We start from the raw sequence: 19,438 nt of genomic DNA on the forward strand, positions 1-19,438 counted from the left end.
GTCAAAATCAACATTTATATTATATTCATCATCAACCACTACTTCATGATCTTGTATATCAGGTACAGACTCAAAAGCAACATTACACAAATCAGATGTTTCAATGGTTTTCAGTTGGGCATATGAGTGGTCAGGTTCTAAGTTTTGACAATGGACTGAGTCAAATGATGGTATATCGTGGTGGTCAGGTTCTAAGTTTTGACAATGGACTGAGTCAAATAATGGTATATCGTGGTGTTCAGGTTCTAAGTTTTGACAATGGACTGAGTTAAATGATGGTATATTGTGGTGGTCTGATTGCAATCCACTCCTGTGAAAAACTAGCCCTTGGATTCGTTGGTTTTTCTCTAAATTCTTCTTTTTGAAAATTTTCCTTGTTTGTTCCTTTGAGACATTGTTCAGCAGACGATACAATATCTTACGATTGTCGTAATTTTATAAACTTTTTCATCATTCAAGGATTTGCAATATTTAGATACTCACCACGATATCTCTTTCTTTGGGTGGATCTACGTGTTGAAAATTAGTAAGACAGCTTAGAAATATACCGAAATGAATACAAATTATAACAAAAATTGATAGTCATTCTAGTATAAATATAAAAGCTGGTTACTTGTCAAAATATTGAAAGCAAATTTCTTCCGAGATTCCAAAATGGCCAATCTCGATGTCAACAAACCGTAAAAAGGTCGACTTTGTAGTTTTAAATACCGTCCTTAATTTAATTTCTGTGAATTATGAATCGAGAAAGCACTAACTTAGAACAAAAATGGCTAGTGTTTTTATATTGTTTTTAATCGAGAAGAAAGTAAATATTTTGCGACCTTCGACCGATTACCGTAATGGCTGCGCACCAACCGACGCAACGGGCGCGAAAATTTAAACCCGCGAGCCCCCTTAATCTTATTAAAAGGTTATATTAAATTATTGCAAATCATGTTCCTATCCTATATTAAGGGGTTTTAATATACTTGTGTGCCAATAGCTCAGCAGGTTTATCACAATTATAAACTTATTGAATACAAGGAGATCAAATTGGTATTCTTTGGTAAGTTTAGTATCAGTGTTTTGATTTAACATGTTCTTACACAATCAAGATATTTGATTTTCTTCCAGATTTTTAAGGCATAACAAGTTAGTAACTTTACCAGAAGATTTGTTTCTTTTCAACATGAATCCTATAGAATTTTAAGTGTAATTGATATTTATATCAGACCTAAACTTATTTAATAGTGTGTGGAATTCTTAACCTCGTTCATATGTTTTCTAACAACACAAAAATTAAAACATTGTATGTATGAATTGTGATCATCTTAGGACTTAATTGTGTTATAGATTATATTGTATATTTAATCACGTACACATATCTGATTTTCTTCAAAATACTTGTGTGTTGAGAACTCAGCAGTTTTGCCATCATTCTTTTTTAATTAAGTTCATTTTTTATGTTAAATTTTAAAGCAATACAAACTTTATCTATCATATCAGGTGGACGACAAATATATTTCATCGATTGAATAACTTAAGATCAACCTTTAAAATGTATGGTAATGTAAATTTAAGAAGATAAATTAAGCATTTTCATGATCATTGATTTTCTATTAATTATTTAATGAGTAACAAGTTAGAAAGTTTACCAGAAGGTCATTTAACATTGAACATGTTGAACACCAATCTTCAATATGTCAGACTTCCTTTTTATATGCTAATTTAACTTTTAATGTTATTCAATATTTCAAAATTAATCTTAGAATTCCTTTTGGTAATTTGAATATAATTGTCTTGATTGAATATGTTCTTACATAATTAAGATGCTTGATTATACTCCAAAATTGTAACCAAAGACAACAAGGAAAGTTTACCAGATAGTCTGTTATTATCAAACACCAAGTTACAAGAATTGTAATTGTGAATAATGTTTATCACAGACTTTATTTTATGAAAGATTGTGTTGTTTATATAATCACGTACATATATAACTGATATTCCTCAATATACTTGTCTGTTGACAACTCAGAAGGTCTAACTTAATTTCATTTTATTGGCAAACTTCCTTTGTGCATACTTAATGTTACTTTCAATGTCACTCATTGATTAAAGATTGCAGTTGAAGCTTATAAAAATGCATCAACAATGTCAGTTTGAAGAAAAATATATTTCATCTTTTCAATACACTGAGATCGAATTTGGTAATCTCTGGTAAATTCGGTATCGGTGTTTTAATTTAACATGTTCTTACAAAATCAAGATATTTGACTTCCTTTCAGATATTTATACGAAAACAAGTTAGTAACTTTACCTGAAGGTCTGTTTTCTAGCAACACAATCTTCTATCAGACCTAAACTTATTTAATAGTGTGTGGAATTTTTAACCTCGTTCATATGTTTTCTAACAACACAAAAATTAAAACATTGTATGTATGAATTGTGATCATCTTAGGACTTAATTGTGTTATAGATTATATTGTATATTTAATCACGTACACATATCTGATTTTCTTCAAAATACTTGTGTGTTGAGAACTCAGCAGTTTTGCCATCATTCTTTTTTAATTAAGTTCATTTTTTTATGTTGAATGTTAAAGCAATACAAATTTTATCTATCATATCAGGTGGACGACAAATATATTTGATCGATTGAATAACTTACGATCAACCTTTAAAATGTATGGTAATGTAAATATAAGAAGATAAATTAAGCATTTTCATGATCATTGATTTTCTTTTAATTATTTAATGAGTAACAAGTTAGAAAGTTTACCAGAAGGTCATTTAACATTGAACATGTTGAACACCAATCTTCAATATGTCAGACTTACACTTATTATTAAAATATTATATTGGATTATTTTTTATGATGTTCCTATATGAAGGGGTTTAAATAATGTTTACGCACAATTCATTTGTACTTCTTTATTTAACTTTTAATGTCGTTCAATAATCAAATATTGCTGTTCAAGCAATATCAGTTCTAAGAAAAATATATTTATCTTTTGAATACACGGAGAACGGCATTTGGAATTTTTGGTAATTTTAGCAACAGTGTCCTAATTCAGATTTTCATTCATGACTATTGATTTTCTTATAGAACTTTTCAGGGTAACTTCTTAATAAATGTACCAGAAGGTCTGTTCTCGAAAACAGAATTATAATTATAATAATTTGTGTTGTAAGCATTTGTTTTGTATGACAGTTGTTCCTCTTACGTAATAAAATGCCTTGCTTAATGTTTAATTAAAAGCTCTATCTTTTTTGATTTGATGATTTATATCTCTTTTTGCACATATCTGTAGAAACAACATGATACTTTGTCGTTGTTTCTATAATTCCATGTTGTTGCCGTATCTTATATATATTTCTTCCCCTCGAGATTTCAAATTGTTTCGCAATAGTGTGAAAAAGCAGAAGTCACATGGATATGTACATGACATAGAAATTAACCTTACATTAATTTAATATTTAAGGAATATGAGGAGAAACCAATTCATATGCTGCCTCATGATTAATTTTAAAGAATGGGCATCAAATCAAACAAACCTTGTTTACCAAGGAACATGTACGGGTTTGAATACCACCATAGATATTCGCAATTTTAACATGACAGGCTGCATAATTCCAGGTAAGCAGTTAAAAAGATTTCTTAATAAATGATGAAATTTACTCATATTTTATGTATATGCAATCTATTCATTTCCAATTTGACCTCTGTAGCAACTATCTGAAATAAAAATAAATATCTTAGACATGCTTTTATTTCTTTTTTCAGATTTGTTGTGAAAGTGCCTGAACATTTAACATTCTCGATACATACCTCATGTCCATTTTTTATTCCATGTCTGTATGTCATTAATTTTGTAAATTTGCTTGCTAAATTGGTTTTAGTTTTTTTTATTAAGTCACACTTGTGATGGTGAGAAAAACAGTAAGACACTAAGTTGGAGTTTTGACTAGAGCCTCATTCTCTTTACCGACAATTTTAATTGACCAAATTAAGTAACTTTTGACTAACATTTTTTAGCAGACACAATCTTAAACAACTGAATAACACAGTTTGTTTTTTTTCTATATAGTATACCTTACATGTTTGATATATAGGAAAGATAGGATTCGTTTTTTATACCTATAAGGTTACATTTACACTACATGAAATTAATGAAAATTGGATAACTACTGCTGATCATAATAAAAAGGTCAATTCCGGTAAATTCAAGTTATCCAAATTGGCGCTAACTGTCGTTTTTGATTGATACCATGCAAAAACCTATTTCCAACTTACAAAACTTCATGTGGTGTGACTGTAGTCTAACTTTGAATGCTAGAAAAGAAAAGGTTAAACAAGGGAAGAAGCTTAAGACCAATATCATTCACAAATGAACTTAATAACTCCTAACAAGTTAAAGGTAAAATTATGAGTATGATGCATGCATGAGTATTTAAATGAGGTCAAATGATTGTTTTGTGGGATTAACTTATGCAAAATTGAGGTTTTCAATTTATGATGACAAAATTAAACCAAACTGACTGCTAATAGTGAAAAATTGTTCAATATTTTTGCAACAGTATTAGATTGATAACTTGTTGTTTTCATCTTTTTTAAATGAAGGATGGAGCCTTTGGTTCAACTCCTCATGTTCTGTTACTTGTGGAGATGGTGTGATAGTGAAAACCAGAACATGTGACAATCCCCCACCGTCTGACGATGGACTGAAATGTGTTGGTTCCAGAACTGAAACATCACTTTGCAACTTAGGAAAATGTCCAGGTAAATTCTTTAAATACATCAGATTAAAATCAACATTACCTTATAATTTAATTGTTAACCAGAGCGGAACACTTCTTTTTAGAACTTATTAAAACCTGTTAAATCTATCATTATATTCTGTGAAGTCAGAATAAAAAAAAAACATTGAAGATGTAAGGCTTTTTCGCCATACGCGTGTTTCTTCTACGTGAGACTCATCTGTAGCGTTTGAATGAAATCAGTTTTGAGCTAAGATCAAATACATGGTAAGGGGAATAAAAAAGTCAAGTACCAAATATGGTTAAGGCAATCAAAAAACCTTAGTGTTTCCAAATATTTCAACATTTCAAAAACAATAAACAGTCAGGGCAATAATATTTCTTCAAATCACTAATTCAAGTAACATTTCCTCCAGAAATGCTGCAAGTAAGAGTAGTCTTTCTTTAACAATCACCTATATAAATAGTACATTTAAATCACTAGGCTAAGTAGCTTTACATATATAATATTCATGATCCTGGAATTAATTATGATGTTAAATTTATCAAAAACAACATCTGTGTTGATAGGATGATCTGTCATGTCAGATGATGACCCTGTACTGAAAATGGGATAATGACATGAAAATCACTCATATCATACCTGTGTTTTCTTAACTGTCCCCTGCCCCACTCACACACACACACACACACACACACACACACACACACACACACGGTATTTTCAACATCCCCGAACAGTTAATTTTGTATAGCGAACAGTAAAATTTTATTACATTATCTAAAAACCGAAACCTTGAATTTTACAGAAAAATACGCCCACTCATGGGAAAAATATGTTTGGAAAGTATAAGATCATTATGTAAAGCCTTCATTGTAGCATTATTTTCAACAATTTTAGAATTTACAGAAGAATGATTGCAAAGAAGGCATAAACAATGCTACCTAAAAGTATTTTTTATTCATTTTTTCAAATAATTAGATATAATCTCAACCTGTGTGTTTTTGGCAAATCACTTATTTCATTAAATCCCCTGAATCATGAATTGACAGAAAATGAACAAATTATTTATATATCATGTCAACATGAAAGTGCTGATAACTGGCGTGGTGATACCCTTGGGTCATCGACCCGGTGGTAAACATCTTTATTTCAAAGCTGAAGCTGATTTTTGCTAACATGATAAATTGATACTGTTATTCTGAAAAGTATTTATAAATCTATTTTCCCAAACAAAAAACAAAAATAAACCAAAAAAGCTACAGGGTAAGATACACTCAGTCTTCCTTACTAGACAGGTATCCATACAACATTTCACGCTTTCATTTATCATTCTAAGTTTGTTTAAGTTGTTAATAGATTTAATAGAATAATTCAAGGATATGCCATTACTATCCAAATAAGAAAAAAGTTTAATGTGACATTAGGTGTTTGTTGTTATTCTGTGGTTTGCATGTTGAAATGTACTATTAAATTATTTATTTACGTATTTCTCTGTCCTGAATGTTCTTGCATTTATTCGTACTGTGTTTCTGTAACGTAATGTTGTCATTTTAGCGGTATGTTTAACATTGCAATATACGCGGGAGGTTTGGCTAGCAATAAAACCAGGTTCAACCCACATTTTTTTCTTAAAATGTCCTGTACCAAGTCAGGAATATGACAGTTGTTATCACATAGTCCGTTTCTATGTATGTTGGCGTTTGTTTTTGTAGCAGTCCAGTGTTTCTGTTGTTCCGTTTTGTTTCCTCTTATAGTTGATGTGTTTCCCTCAGTTTTGGTTTGTGACTCGGATTTGTTTCAGTTATTAAATAGATTGATGACTATTGAACAGCGGTATACTACTATTGCCTTTATTTATAAAACAATTACTGATAGTCAAGATGGGTCTATAAAAGTCTCACTGTATTTAGCGAAATCTTGAGTCAATGAGGTTGTATATTGTTCATATCTTTTTACAGAATCATGCCGTCACTCAAACAAAGGATCCAACAACAAATCAGTAGACAATTTGGACAATAAATCAGGTAGATTTCCCCTATAATCTTTTCATTCATTATGACAACCAGAAGTTATGGTCGACATTAATACAATGTTAGCACTGGCTACGGTTACCCGCAAAAAGTAACAATAAGAAATAATTATTGTTACTATTGATACTGCTTGCCGAGATATTTTACCAAGTGGGACCCGATTTCATACGGAAATTGCAGGTTACAATAATATAATGTGTTATTGTTACCTGCAGTAATTATTACCCGCAAAATATATTCAGGTAGGCACTGGTCTAAAAAAAATGTTTGATTTGCGAGCAATCTAGGAAATAAATTTAAACAATTAAATTATGATGTAACATTAAAAATGATTAAACTTCCAGATAAATTGACCAATATGACGTTTATTATTGCCATAGGGTGGTCGATTAAAGCAGTTCACTATTCGTTACTCGAATGAGAAAACTGTCCAATTTGTGGTCAGTGAAAAGTTTATATCTTTTAAAAATTTTAATGATAAACTTCAACAATTGCAAGATGCAAATTCTGTTCAATTATATAGAAGAAGTTGTGATCATAACCCCAGAGGAACAATTTCTTTCATTTGAGAAATTTCCTACGAAATTGCTCGACGAAAACATTAATCTCAATAGAATCATAGAATATTTTTCTAATGAGTCATGGAAAATGCAAAAAAAAACCCAGATATAGCAGAGGAAGAACACAGCAGAGTGGAATTGTTTAGTGTGTGGTATTCACTTCCATATATATGAAGCTATTGTTTGCAACAGGTATCAGGGTACCACCTAAGATGTGTTGGCCTCAAAGTGTCAACTAAGGCTATATACTGGATGTGCCAGAAGAGCCACCAAAATAAATAGCTATAATACTTCTTATTGTGTATAAATGTATAAATGTTGCTGTGTTCATTAAATAATTTCTATTCAATTTTTTGTTTCAAATATGTTAACCAAAGAATACGGGGCAATGACAGGAAGACGTACAAAGTATCCAGATGCTACACAAAAAAAATGTAATTTGCAAATGTAAAATTTTGTGAGTAACTATAACTGCCGGTAACAATGAAAAAATATTTTATTGTTACCTGCAGATTCCGTATGAAATTGGATTCCTCTCCAGAAATAAATTTCAGGAATTAGTCTCAGAAGTAAAAATAATCATTTTTTATTGTTACTTTTCGCGGGTAACCGTAGCCAGTGCATACAATTTTTGTCTCGCCTGTGATAAAAGTCGCGGAAAGCGAAATATAGGGATTGCATTTCCGGCGACGGCAACGATGGCGTCAAAAATTATTAAGTTTTCTGCCTAAGTTAGTTTGAAAGGAATTACTTGTGATAGATCATTGATATTTAATACAAACTTGCATTACTATCAGTACATATTAGTTTGACGGCCATTTTGAGGTCCTGCCCCTAGGTCATGGTTCTGCGACTTTGAATGAACTAACAATTTTAAATGTTAACTTTTCTACTTAACATAATTTGATAGGATCTACTTGTGATAGATCAATTATATTTAATATAAGGTTGCATTACTATCAGTACATATCAGTTTGACGACTTTTTTGAGGCCCTGGCCCTTATGTCGTGGTTCAGCGACTTTGAATTAATTATGAAATTTTAATGTTAAGTTTTCTGCTGAAGTTAGATTGCTAAGAACTGCTTACAATAGACAATGATATTGTCTATATAGTTACATTACTATCTGTACATCTAAGTTAGTGATCATTTAAAGGCCCTGCCCACAAGATCATGGTCAAATGACTTTGAAATAATAAGCAATGTTACTGTCCATCAGATTGTCTATTTCTGAATTTTATGTCTACAGGCGAGACATATCTTTTTGTCATCAGTTTATTGTTGTGTCAATGCAGTTAATATTATTTTCCAATTTTGAATTTATTACGACATTGATATATCACCCACCATGTTAATCCACACTGAGTCGAAATATCACACATGTAAGACAGTGCGGCTGGTCATTTATTTATTCTTTTTCTTCCAGGAAAAAAACTGCATAAATTGAAAGCCATGAACCAAAAAAGAAGGGACAAGTTTGATTGGAAAAAATAAAAACAAAGTGGATCGATTTCATTCTTATATAAAACTGAGGGACAATTCTAACATGGTTTGAATTTTATCATCATCATTGTAGGTTAAGTCATTCTTTGCTTTCGTTTGAAATTTTAACTTTCGATATCTTAGATACAATCTGTGTGGTTTACTTTCTCTCGAGTGCAAACTTACTTAGTCTTACTTGTATGTTGTAATCTTGAATTCAGATATTAGGTTAGATGAGTTTTATTGGACCACCTATTATAGCATTGCATCTGTTTATTAATAATATGTATGACATTAAATTTGTAAAAGTGTGTGAGAATAAACGTTTTGTTATATCGTTTGAGGGTGTTTTGTGGGATATACATTAGCTACATGTTACATTTTTTTGGTGATATTTTGTGGGAATATTCATTGGTATTTTCAACTTGTATTTGAATAATTGATATATGTGATTTTTTTCTCAATAAATGCGGGTATAAATTTAATAGTACATGTTTTCATCTTTTTTTTTTCCATATAAATATCAAATGATCAAGGCAAATGATTCATAATACCATATACATATAATTCACAACCAGGAGGTAAACTTGAATTCAGTTATTAGGTTAGATGAGTTTTATTGGACCACCTATTATAGCATTGCATCTGTTTATTAATAATATGTATGACATTAAATTTGTAAAAGTGTGTGAGAATAAACGTTTTGTTATATCGTTTGATGATATTTTGTGGGATATATAATAGCTACATGTTACATTTTTTTTGGAAATATTTTGTGGGAATATTCATTGGTATTTTCAACTTGTATTTGAATAATTGATATATGTGATTTTTTTCTCAATAAATGCGGGTATAAATTTAATAGTACATGTTTTCATTTTTTTTTGCCATATAAATATCGAATGATCAAGGCAAATGATTCATAATACCAAATACATATAATTCACAACCAGGAGGTATACTTATTTTTTAACTTTCAGTAACTCCAAGTTACTGATGGGTGTAGTTGGTGGTAAAATGAGACCCAAGTGAACCAAAACTATACACTTTATCTGAATAGATCAGAGCTATTCAGTCGTGCATTCAGAAGGGGATTCAAACTCTACGAATAAAATGAGCACATGGGTTTTTAATCCTTTCAAAAAATCCATTGTGCATGCTGTATCCTCTCTTCACGCCAAATGTGTTGATGTTACAGCCAACACAGTCATTTACTGTTGTTTTTATATGGTAACATCATTATTTTGAGTGTATAATAGAGGCAAAAGATACCAAAAGGATAGCCGAACACATAAGTCGGAAAACAAAGTGACAATGCCATTGCAAAAAGCAAAAAAAGGATGGATAAGCAGGTAATCATCCACATGTTGCTCTCGTCTAACTAATGTATGCAATATCATCATTCACGAAGGGGAATATTTCATTAAATGAAAAACGTGACCTTCTCTCCTTTAGTATTAACATTAAAAGGACTATAAAAAGCTCAGTCCAAATATTTGGTAAGAAACTTCCAAAAAACCTTTAAAAACTGCATATGGCCGGTGTCATAAGGTATTTTGAACCCCCTGAAAAGTGAACTCGGGGTAAAATACCATATGGAAAATTGACTCCGGGGTCATTATACCGCATGGTATTTTGACCCCCGGGGTCATTTTTCCCATATAGTATTTTGAACCCCACCTTGAAAAATTGAACCCTCCTGTTTTAGTCAAAAGCATTGCAGATTTTTAAATGTACAATATGTTGGCTATGTTTTTTTTTAATTGGAGGTGTATAGTAAGGGGTTTAATATACCATGGCAGGGGGGTCGAAATACTATGGTTAAGTAAAATTTTCCAAACATATTTATAGCCATGTTTAATACATACCAATTACTAATTGGAGTATAATTACTATTAAGAGGGGTTAAATTAGCTATAATATTTGAAATTGGAGGTGTATAGTAGGGGGTTCAATATACCATGGCAGGGGGGTCGAAATACTATGGCTAAGTAAAATTTTTCAAACATCTTTTCCAGCATGTTTAATATATACCAACTACTTATTAGAGTATTTTTTTTGTGTAAATGAGTTAGAATAGCTATAATTCTTGAAAATGGAGGTGTATAGGAGTGGGTTCAATATACCATGGCAGGGGGGTCAAAATACCATGACTAAGTAAAATTTTCAAACATCTTTATAAGCATGTTTATTACATACCAACAACTTATTGGAGTATTATAACTATGAAATGGAGTTAAAAAGCTATATTTTTTTTAATTGGAGGTGTATAGGAGGGGGTTCAATATACCACGGCTGGGAGGTCAAAAAACCATGGCTAAGTAAAATTTTATAAACATCTTTATAAGCATGTTTAATACATACCAACTACTTATTGGAGTATTATTACTATGTTAGGGAGTTAGAAAAGCTATATACCTCCATTTGCAAGAATAATAGCTATTATAACTTTTTTACATATAGTAATAATAAGTAGTTGGTGTGTATTAAACATGCTTATAAAGATGTTTTAAAATGTGTACTTAGTCATGGTATTTTGGCCCCTCTGCCATAGTATATTGAACCCCCTACATACATGTAGTAATAATACTCCAATAAGTACTTGGTATCTATTAAACCTGCTTGAATAGACGTTTCAAAATTTTAACTTATCCATAGTATTTTGACCCCCCTGCCATGGTATATTGAACCCCGTCCTATACACCTTAAATTTCAAAAAAATCATAGCTATTCAAACTATATTACATAGTTATAATGCTGTGACTAGTATTTGGTATATATGAAACATGTTGGAAAAGATTTTTTTAACAATTTCACGTAGCCATGGTATTTTGACCCCCTGCCATGGCAAATTGAACCCCCTTGTCTATACATCTTCAATATCAACAATCAAATCATTTAAACTTCTTTTCAAAGTTTTAATACTCTAATAAATATATGGTATATATAAAACATGTTGAAAAAGATGGTTTGACTATTCTACTGAGCCATGGAAACTTGACCCCCTCCCCCTTGTTTACCATGGAAAATCTAACTTCCTTTATATGTTAGGATTTCAAATAATCAAAGCATTTAAGCTACATAGTCTAGTTATGATGCTTCAATATTATTTTGATTGACATTATGTTGGTAAAGACTTCAGAGCACTTATACCAAGCCATGTGGTTTTTTTTTTTACCTACCATGGAAAATTGACCTCCCTTTTTTGTATGTCTGATTTTCAATCTACAATAAGCTTTAAAATAATGTATCATGTTCTAATAATTATTTAGAATGGAAAAACTAACATGGGGGTCAATTTACCATTGGGGGGCATCAATTTTTCATACAGAGGGGATTCAATTTACCATAGCGGTATTTTGACCCCGGGGTCAATTTTCAATGGGATTCAAAATACCATATGACACCGGGTCGTCAAGATGTTTAACTAAATTTCTTGCTAAAGTTCTTACTACCATTTATTCAACAATAAAGAAAGGCATTCCGAAATTCATTTTTTCACAAAAAATATTACGATCAAAATTGATCGGAAGTTATACTGAAATGCTCTGCGACTTACGAATATTTTTTTCTTGTAAGATTTTTTTGTGATATGAGCAGCAGGCTTTCATATAGATCTTAAAATAAATCTTACTCTTACTTATCAAACATAATGAATAGGTCAAAACCGACAGAAAATGAAACTTAAAGTAACTGAAATTAAAAAATAAATTAATTCACACAAAAAACTGTAACCTATTAATCTAATGAAAACAATGCTGATATTTTCCTGGCCAAGTAAAATTATGGCATAAAGTACAAATAGGTTATTGAAATATCATCATTTATAACGAAGAATAATCTATATTAAAGGATAAGTGTTGTATCACCCTTGATTGGGGGGGGGGGGGGGGGATTATCTCGCCCCCCCCCCTATTTGTTAACAAAGAGAGGTATCAGGGTCTTGTCTTTTACTCTTTTTTAGCATTCAAATGAAATGACACGTAAAATAGTTTCTCCTGACTGTATTTAGATATGTCAAATTTGTCAGATGGCTTCATTTAAAATAAACAAAACGAAAAACATGGGACTATTACACTAACATATATATTATGTCTCAGAAAAAAAAATATTAAACAAGGTCTGCAAAAAAATTGATTGTTTGACATATTTTGATATTTCTAAGAAACTCACTGTTTGTGTGTGTTTATAGCAAGCTTGCACTATGTGTATATAACAGTCACACATCACCTCTAATCTTTAAGATCAACAATGCAACATAAGTGCAATACTGTTGACAAGATGCCCTAATTCTTATAACACTTGAATTTTTCGTGTTGCTCAGTCTCTAGTTTCTATGTTGTGCTTTGTGTACTATTGTTTGTTTGTCTTTTTCTTTTGAGCCATGGCGTTGTCAGTTTATGTTCGACTTATGAGTTTGAATGTCCCTCTGGTATCTTTCGCCTCTGTTTTAAAAAAAAAAATACTAGTTATGCATCCCTTAATAAAAGGTTTGTTTTCTTCAACATTTCAAAACTGTATATCACTGCTGAAAATAATCTTGAATAAAGTTAACAATAGTATACCGCTGTTCAATAGTCATGAATCGATTAAGCGAAAACAAATCCAGGTCACAAACCAACACCGAGGGACAATAACGGAACAACAGACAACACTGAACTGCTACAAAAACAAACGGCAACATACATAAAAAAGTCAAATCCGGATTTCAATCAAATGTTACATTCATCTTCAAAACTTTTTTATTAGATAAAATTGACCAACATGACCAGAAATTCTCGAATAAGCATTGATCACGCATGACATACTCTCTCTGAAGTATTACACGTGCCGAGAAAAACTTATAAGTATTGCTTTGATAATTTTTAAACAGAAAAATCAGTGTTAAGACGTTCGACGATGTAACTCTAATTTATTATAATTTTTATATTTAAAGTAATCAAAACGCTCTAATGAGGGTGTGGAAAGGGGGTGTTCTTCTTTTCTGTATTCTTTAATTTTTTATGTCATTTTTCTCTATTCTTTTTTTCTCCCAATTATTCTCTATTCAGCCTATACGAGAAGTATAGCACGTGTCTATAAAAACACAAGTTTGTCTAAAAGGATAGCTGTGGAAAAAGCCAGGCCTACGTTAAACTGATATCCAATCAACTGCCTTCGGAAACATAAATTACAAAAAATCAAACAAGGAAACAGAGATTTGGTTGCGCATTTAATATTTGAAAAGGTTTATATATAATTAAACGTCAAATAATGGGAAATTGGTGTGTACAACAATCAGCCCCCTCTTTTTTATACTATATTTAAACTAAGAAATACAAAATATATCCGTACTGCAATATTTGCGATTTTACAAGCATTTTATACATCGATTTCCCGCAATTGTCATATCAGAGACATATATACACATGTGCTTTAATATATGTCTCTGGTCATATTTAAAATTTGACAGAGCTAGATAATATAATGTCTACCTATCTAGTGCAGAACAAACCATCAAATTCAATAAAATTAACAAACTAGAACATTTTTTGGATTATACAATTATAGCCTTTGTATGAGATCGATACGAGGTGATATCGACCTAAGAGAAGTATATTGACTAAGGACGAGGTCCGAGGTCGATAAGCTTCTCTAGGTCGATATAATATCGTATGGACTTCAACCAAAGGCTACAATTGTTAAATTATCAATTAACAACTATTGCATGAACAATGTTAAATTGGGGATTTTGCTGTAACATGCTGTATGCCCTTTTCAATATGCTGTTTTTGACCTCAGCACAACAGTGTTTGTGTGTAAACTGAAAGGGCTCCAAGATGACTAGTGTCAAACAAATGTGCATACAAATGCAACTGGCTTAAATGTTTTAACAGGCGCCAACCTTCACCCTAACAGGAAACAGTAGTGTAGCATTACAACTTAAAATGACACACTATAAAATATCAATTGAAATGATTTAAATCGATCAAAAAAGACATATAAACAAAAACAAGTAAACATACACTGAACGAGTACATTTGATCTATGACACAATATAAATACAATATTACTAAAAAAGATGAATAACAATGTCAAAAAGACAACTCTAACCTAGGACAAAATGGCGATAAATAAAATAACGTACACAGGTAAATTTAACTATAATAATTTTGTTGTTAAGAGTACGAAATATTTTTTTACAAAATAGATACATTTGTTGTTAACAGTACCAGTACAGAAGTGAACATTTATCGTCATACTAAATACTTATCAAAGGTGGTACATTTTAAAAATAGTGAGACGAAATATAACACAAACTAAGTAAACATTGAATAAAAAAAAAAACGCATTACAAATTATGTCTACATGTCAAATTAACACGAAAGTACGATTTGAGAGTACTCGCAGTTACTGAAAGCTAGTTTAAAGCCAAACACAATTAATACTAAACAATCATGCATCAGAGACTAAAATCAATTAAAACACAACCAATGGATCTAGTGTTTTAACGCCATGGACAGTCAAAGAAGTCATGACTAGTGCAATGCTAAAATAAAAGTATCGACAGGCAGCAGGATAGTTAGGATATAACCTCATAATAAATTTGTATAATGTTATATATAGATAAAGTAATCTCTAAACATAAAAATGAACGTGGATGTGTATTTATACATAAAAAAAAAACATTCGAATGGAATACAAATTTAGTTATGTTTTAATTTGTTGATGACAAAATCGATGTCAGTGCCAATGTAAACAATATTCAAAGATCTTATTACAACATTTATAAGATAACCTTTACTAATAAGTTTGTTTAAAGGTTCGATGAGTTTACATGGATAACATAGTGATTTTCGCGCTTTTAGTACAACATTACCGTAAAATTTAGGATGTGAAATACCGTTTGTAATAAGTTTTCTACAGGAACAGCCAATTTTACTAATCAAATCTTTGTATCTATGAAAGAATTTAGTGAATGTTTAAAGTAATTTATGGTAACGAAATTCCTCACTTAATAACTTACCAGTATACCGCAAACATGAGGTGCACAAACTTGTACACCATATCCGGATTTCGACAATTAATGTCTCTTCAGTGATGTTAGGGATCGAAACGGTATTTGGAAGGCCATATAATTTACATCAATTTTGGATAGACTCTTGAATTTTAAAGAGTAGCAATAGGATGAACGGATCGTATAAACCCAAAGGAAAATATAATACAAGCCCAAACGAAAAATATAAACAAGTCTGAATTGAAAACAACGTTCAAACCTGTGATTGCGTTGGATAAAAACCGCAATTTTTATACGTGTGCATGCAAAACATATTTCTTGGTAGATTAGTCTAAATACAGCACAAACAACATTTTCCAAAACACCAAAAAAGTGGAAAAGTATATTTGAACAAAACGCATTTGACTAGCAGATCGAAAAGAGAGGTGAAAGATACCAGAGGGACAGTCAAACTCATCGATCGAAAAAAAAACTGACAACGCCATGGTTAAAAAAAGAAAAAGATAAACAGACAAATAATAGTACACAAGACACAACATAGAAGACTAAAGTCTAAGCAACACGAACCTCTCCAAAAAATGGGGGTGATCTCAGGTTCTCCGGAAGGGTAAGCACATCCTGCTCCACATGTGGCAACCTTCGTAATGCTCATGTTATTACAAACCCGGTAAATAGTCTTATTCGGTAGGTCGCATTTGTGAAAAGGGAAGGGGAACATATCCGATATCATCAGTGAAACGGCTATTCCATAACGGTCAACCAACTCGTGATGGCGTCCGTAAGATTTACGAAGGGATGATATCAACTTCGCCATTTGGAACTCTTGGTTTAATAGCTTCCTTGTAAGCAGCAACCCTCTTTCAAGGGAATCATGATAGGAAAAACAAGCCCGGGAATATCGTATCAATTAGGAGATATATATTCCGTATGTAGGCGCAGCCGGAATGTTGCTACATAGAAATGAAAAGTTCACAATTGGAAAGCTGATATCATCTCTTTTGTCGTAAAGTTTTGTTTTCAACCGACCCTCATTGTCAATTTCTAGATGGAAGTCAGGATATGAAACAGACTTTACTGTATCTGTTGTATCCTTTAAATCTAGTTCGATGGGATAGATGCGTTCAACATAGTCACCAAATTTGAGTTATTGAGTGAGAGAACATCATATATATATAGCGGAAAGTAAAGTTTAAGGATATTGCTAACTTCTCTTTTTTCTTCCTCAGAAGTTCCTCTATGATGTCAGCCTCATAATGATAAAGGAACAAGTCGGCAAGAAGAGGGGCACAATTGTTTATCATTGGAATGCCGACAGTCTGTTGAAAAACTCTACCTCCAAACGTTACAAATATGTTGTCAATCAAGAAATCAAGCATCTTGATAATGTCAGTTTCAGAGAATTTTTTGTTTGAATCACAGTGATTCTTTACAAAGTAGGATTTATCCCTCCCTAAGACAAGATACTTGTTTTTACTTTGGCCATTCCTTTTTATGAAACAAGGCAATACCAACTCTTTCAATTTGTATTTTAGTTTTGAATGGGGTATACTTGTGTAAAGTGTAGAAAGGTCAAATGTTTAATACTATTGTAATATGAAAGAATCTTAGATTGTATGTACTCTAAAAGATCTTTGGAATCTTTTAGTATCCACATCTGATTCACGCCACCTCTAGAATAGGCCGTTTCACAATAACTTTGAAGCCCGGCTTTGATTGTTGATAAAATAGATGTTAATAATTTAGAAAGAGGTTTCGTGGAGCACTTAGAAGACCCAGCAGTATACCGTTGTTTGTAAAGACTCTTATGTAGTTTAGGTATCCAATACAGTGATGGAAGATCCAGTTCTTCATCGTTGGTTGAAATTTCAAAGGAACATAGAACAGACCTATGATTAATCAGGATTTTGTCTTTGGTAGGTGTCGTGAGGGTATATGTTGAATTTCCAAGTTCCTAATTCATTTATCAAGCAGTTTATGTGGTGAGATTTACACACAAAAACGATGTTGTTTGGGGCTTTATCTGCGGGGACAAAAACATATTTGTCATGAAGGTAGGACAAGTGTTTTGCAACATCTGGGTCTTTAAAGATTGACGTAGCATAGGTATTGATAGACCTATTCAGTTTCTTAATTCTGATTTGTATCAACGACCACACAGCCTTAATCCATTCGAAAAGAGTGTCTATGTCTTCTTTCTCGCGTTTAGCCCATTGTCTGCCATAATCCTTTGACTGAATCCATCAGTATTTTTATGTTGTATTTCCAATTGATGGATTTAGACTCACGATATTTCGGACATTTGGATAACACATTTCGCAAAGAAGTGTTATAGACAATGTTGAGGTCACCGGTAATAACGTGGCTAGCCAGTGGAATAACGGATATTCTTAAACCCTACTGACTGCTATTTGCTATTTCCAAATAAACGAAATGGATCTTAACTATTGATTTAATACCAAACAGAATACAATAAACTTGCGGAAAAGATGGTATACCGCACACAAATGGTGAAAACATTTGTACACCATATCCGGATTTCGACAATTAATGTTAGGAATCGAGACGGTATTTGGAAGGCCATATAATTTACCTCAATTTAGGATAGACTCTTGAATTTTGAAGAGTCGAAATAGGATGAACGGATCATATAAACCCGAAGGCAAATGTAATACAAGCCCAAACGAAAAAAATATAAACAAGCCTTAATTGAAAACAACGTTCAAACCTATGATTGCGTTGGATAAAAACCGCAATTTTTATACGTGTGCATGCAAAACAAATTTCTTGGTAGAGGGGTATAAATACAGCACAAACAAAATTTTCCAAAAGTATATTTTAAATATATGTGTGTGTGTGGGGTGTGTGTGTGTGTGTGTGTGTGTGTTTGTGTGTGTGTGTGTGTGTACCGACGCACACCCTGAACTGGGGACTTGCATAGGTTACACCAAAGGGCAAGTGGGGACTCTTACTCTAGTGGGGACTTGACTCGGGTCCCCACTACAAAATCCTCTTTGTTGTCTTAAATATTGATCATATTTGGTCACAGAAAGACTTCCTGGGTCTAAAGCTCTTAAATATTGCCAAAAAGTAATGTTCCAGGGATTCACATTGTGTTTAATGCTCATTTTCACAGTATGTATTTAGGTCCCCATTCGCATGTGACGTTTGACACATATTTAGACACAATTTGACATCAAAGTTACACGTAACCGATGAACGCACCTGCGTGATTTCCCGCAGAAATTAAATATTCAAACATTCTAGGAAATATGCAAGAAAAAATGTTATCAAAAAGAAAAATTAAACTTCACAATACTTTGGCGTCTCATATTTAAACAGATTAAATAAACTTTATATTTTCTTGAGCATGCTTTTAGGTCATGACCTCACAAGGAAAATGGCAGCTTACAGGTGCACACCATTTTTCTCGCTGGTTTCCTTCTTTTGTTTTTTATATTTTTCAGTTCAAACGAAACTGTATTTGGAACAATTGGTAGGATGTTTTGCTATTGTTTCTTCTTAATCACATGATTTAATCCTATAGTATAAGTTTTCGTTCGGTTCACATGGTTCATATTGTTTGCTGTTTGCATGTTTGGATTCTGTTTGCATTCAACGGCGATTT

The 19,438-nt window shown here is 31.9% G+C and overlaps 2 protein-coding genes across 3 annotated transcripts in view; both read left to right on the forward strand.

The window, feature by feature from the left end:
• LOC127723857 (carboxypeptidase N subunit 2-like) overlaps positions 1–19,438 on the forward strand; it is a 138,999-nt gene that overhangs the window by 24,145 nt on the left and 95,416 nt on the right. The window lies entirely within an intron of this gene.
• Positions 3,275–9,301, forward strand: LOC127723169 (thrombospondin-1-like). 2 transcript variants are annotated; one of them, XM_052229680.1, is made up of 4 exons: positions 3,281–3,619; positions 4,604–4,762; positions 6,703–6,768; positions 8,761–9,301. In XM_052229680.1, the coding sequence occupies exons 1-4, from the start codon at positions 3,469–3,471 to the stop codon at positions 8,826–8,828; spliced, it is 444 nt and encodes a 147-aa protein (XP_052085640.1). In that variant the 5' UTR covers positions 3,281–3,468; the 3' UTR covers positions 8,829–9,301. The 2 variants fall into 2 exon arrangements, with proteins under 2 accessions (XP_052085641.1, XP_052085640.1); XM_052229681.1 differs by lacking the exon at positions 6,703–6,768 and having other exon boundaries at positions 3,275–3,619.

The sequence above is a fragment of the Mytilus californianus genome, unplaced genomic scaffold, assembly GCF_021869535.1.
Source record: "Mytilus californianus isolate M0D057914Y unplaced genomic scaffold, xbMytCali1.0.p SCAF_13, whole genome shotgun sequence".
In the NCBI taxonomy this organism is placed as follows: domain Eukaryota; kingdom Metazoa; phylum Mollusca; class Bivalvia; order Mytilida; family Mytilidae; genus Mytilus; species Mytilus californianus.

Excerpts from the sequence above, each read along its gene's own strand:
- LOC127723169 (XM_052229680.1), top strand. The coding sequence starts at position 3,469 with ATGAGGAGAAACCAATTCATATGCTGCCTCATGATTAATTTTAAAGAA. Across the intron at positions 3,620-4,603 it reads GACAGGCTGCATAATTCCAG|GATGGAGCCTTTGGTTCAAC; the intron begins GTAAGCAGTTAA and ends TTTTAAATGAAG. Across the intron at positions 6,769-8,760 it reads CAATTTGGACAATAAATCAG|GAAAAAAACTGCATAAATTG; the intron begins GTAGATTTCCCC and ends TTTTTCTTCCAG.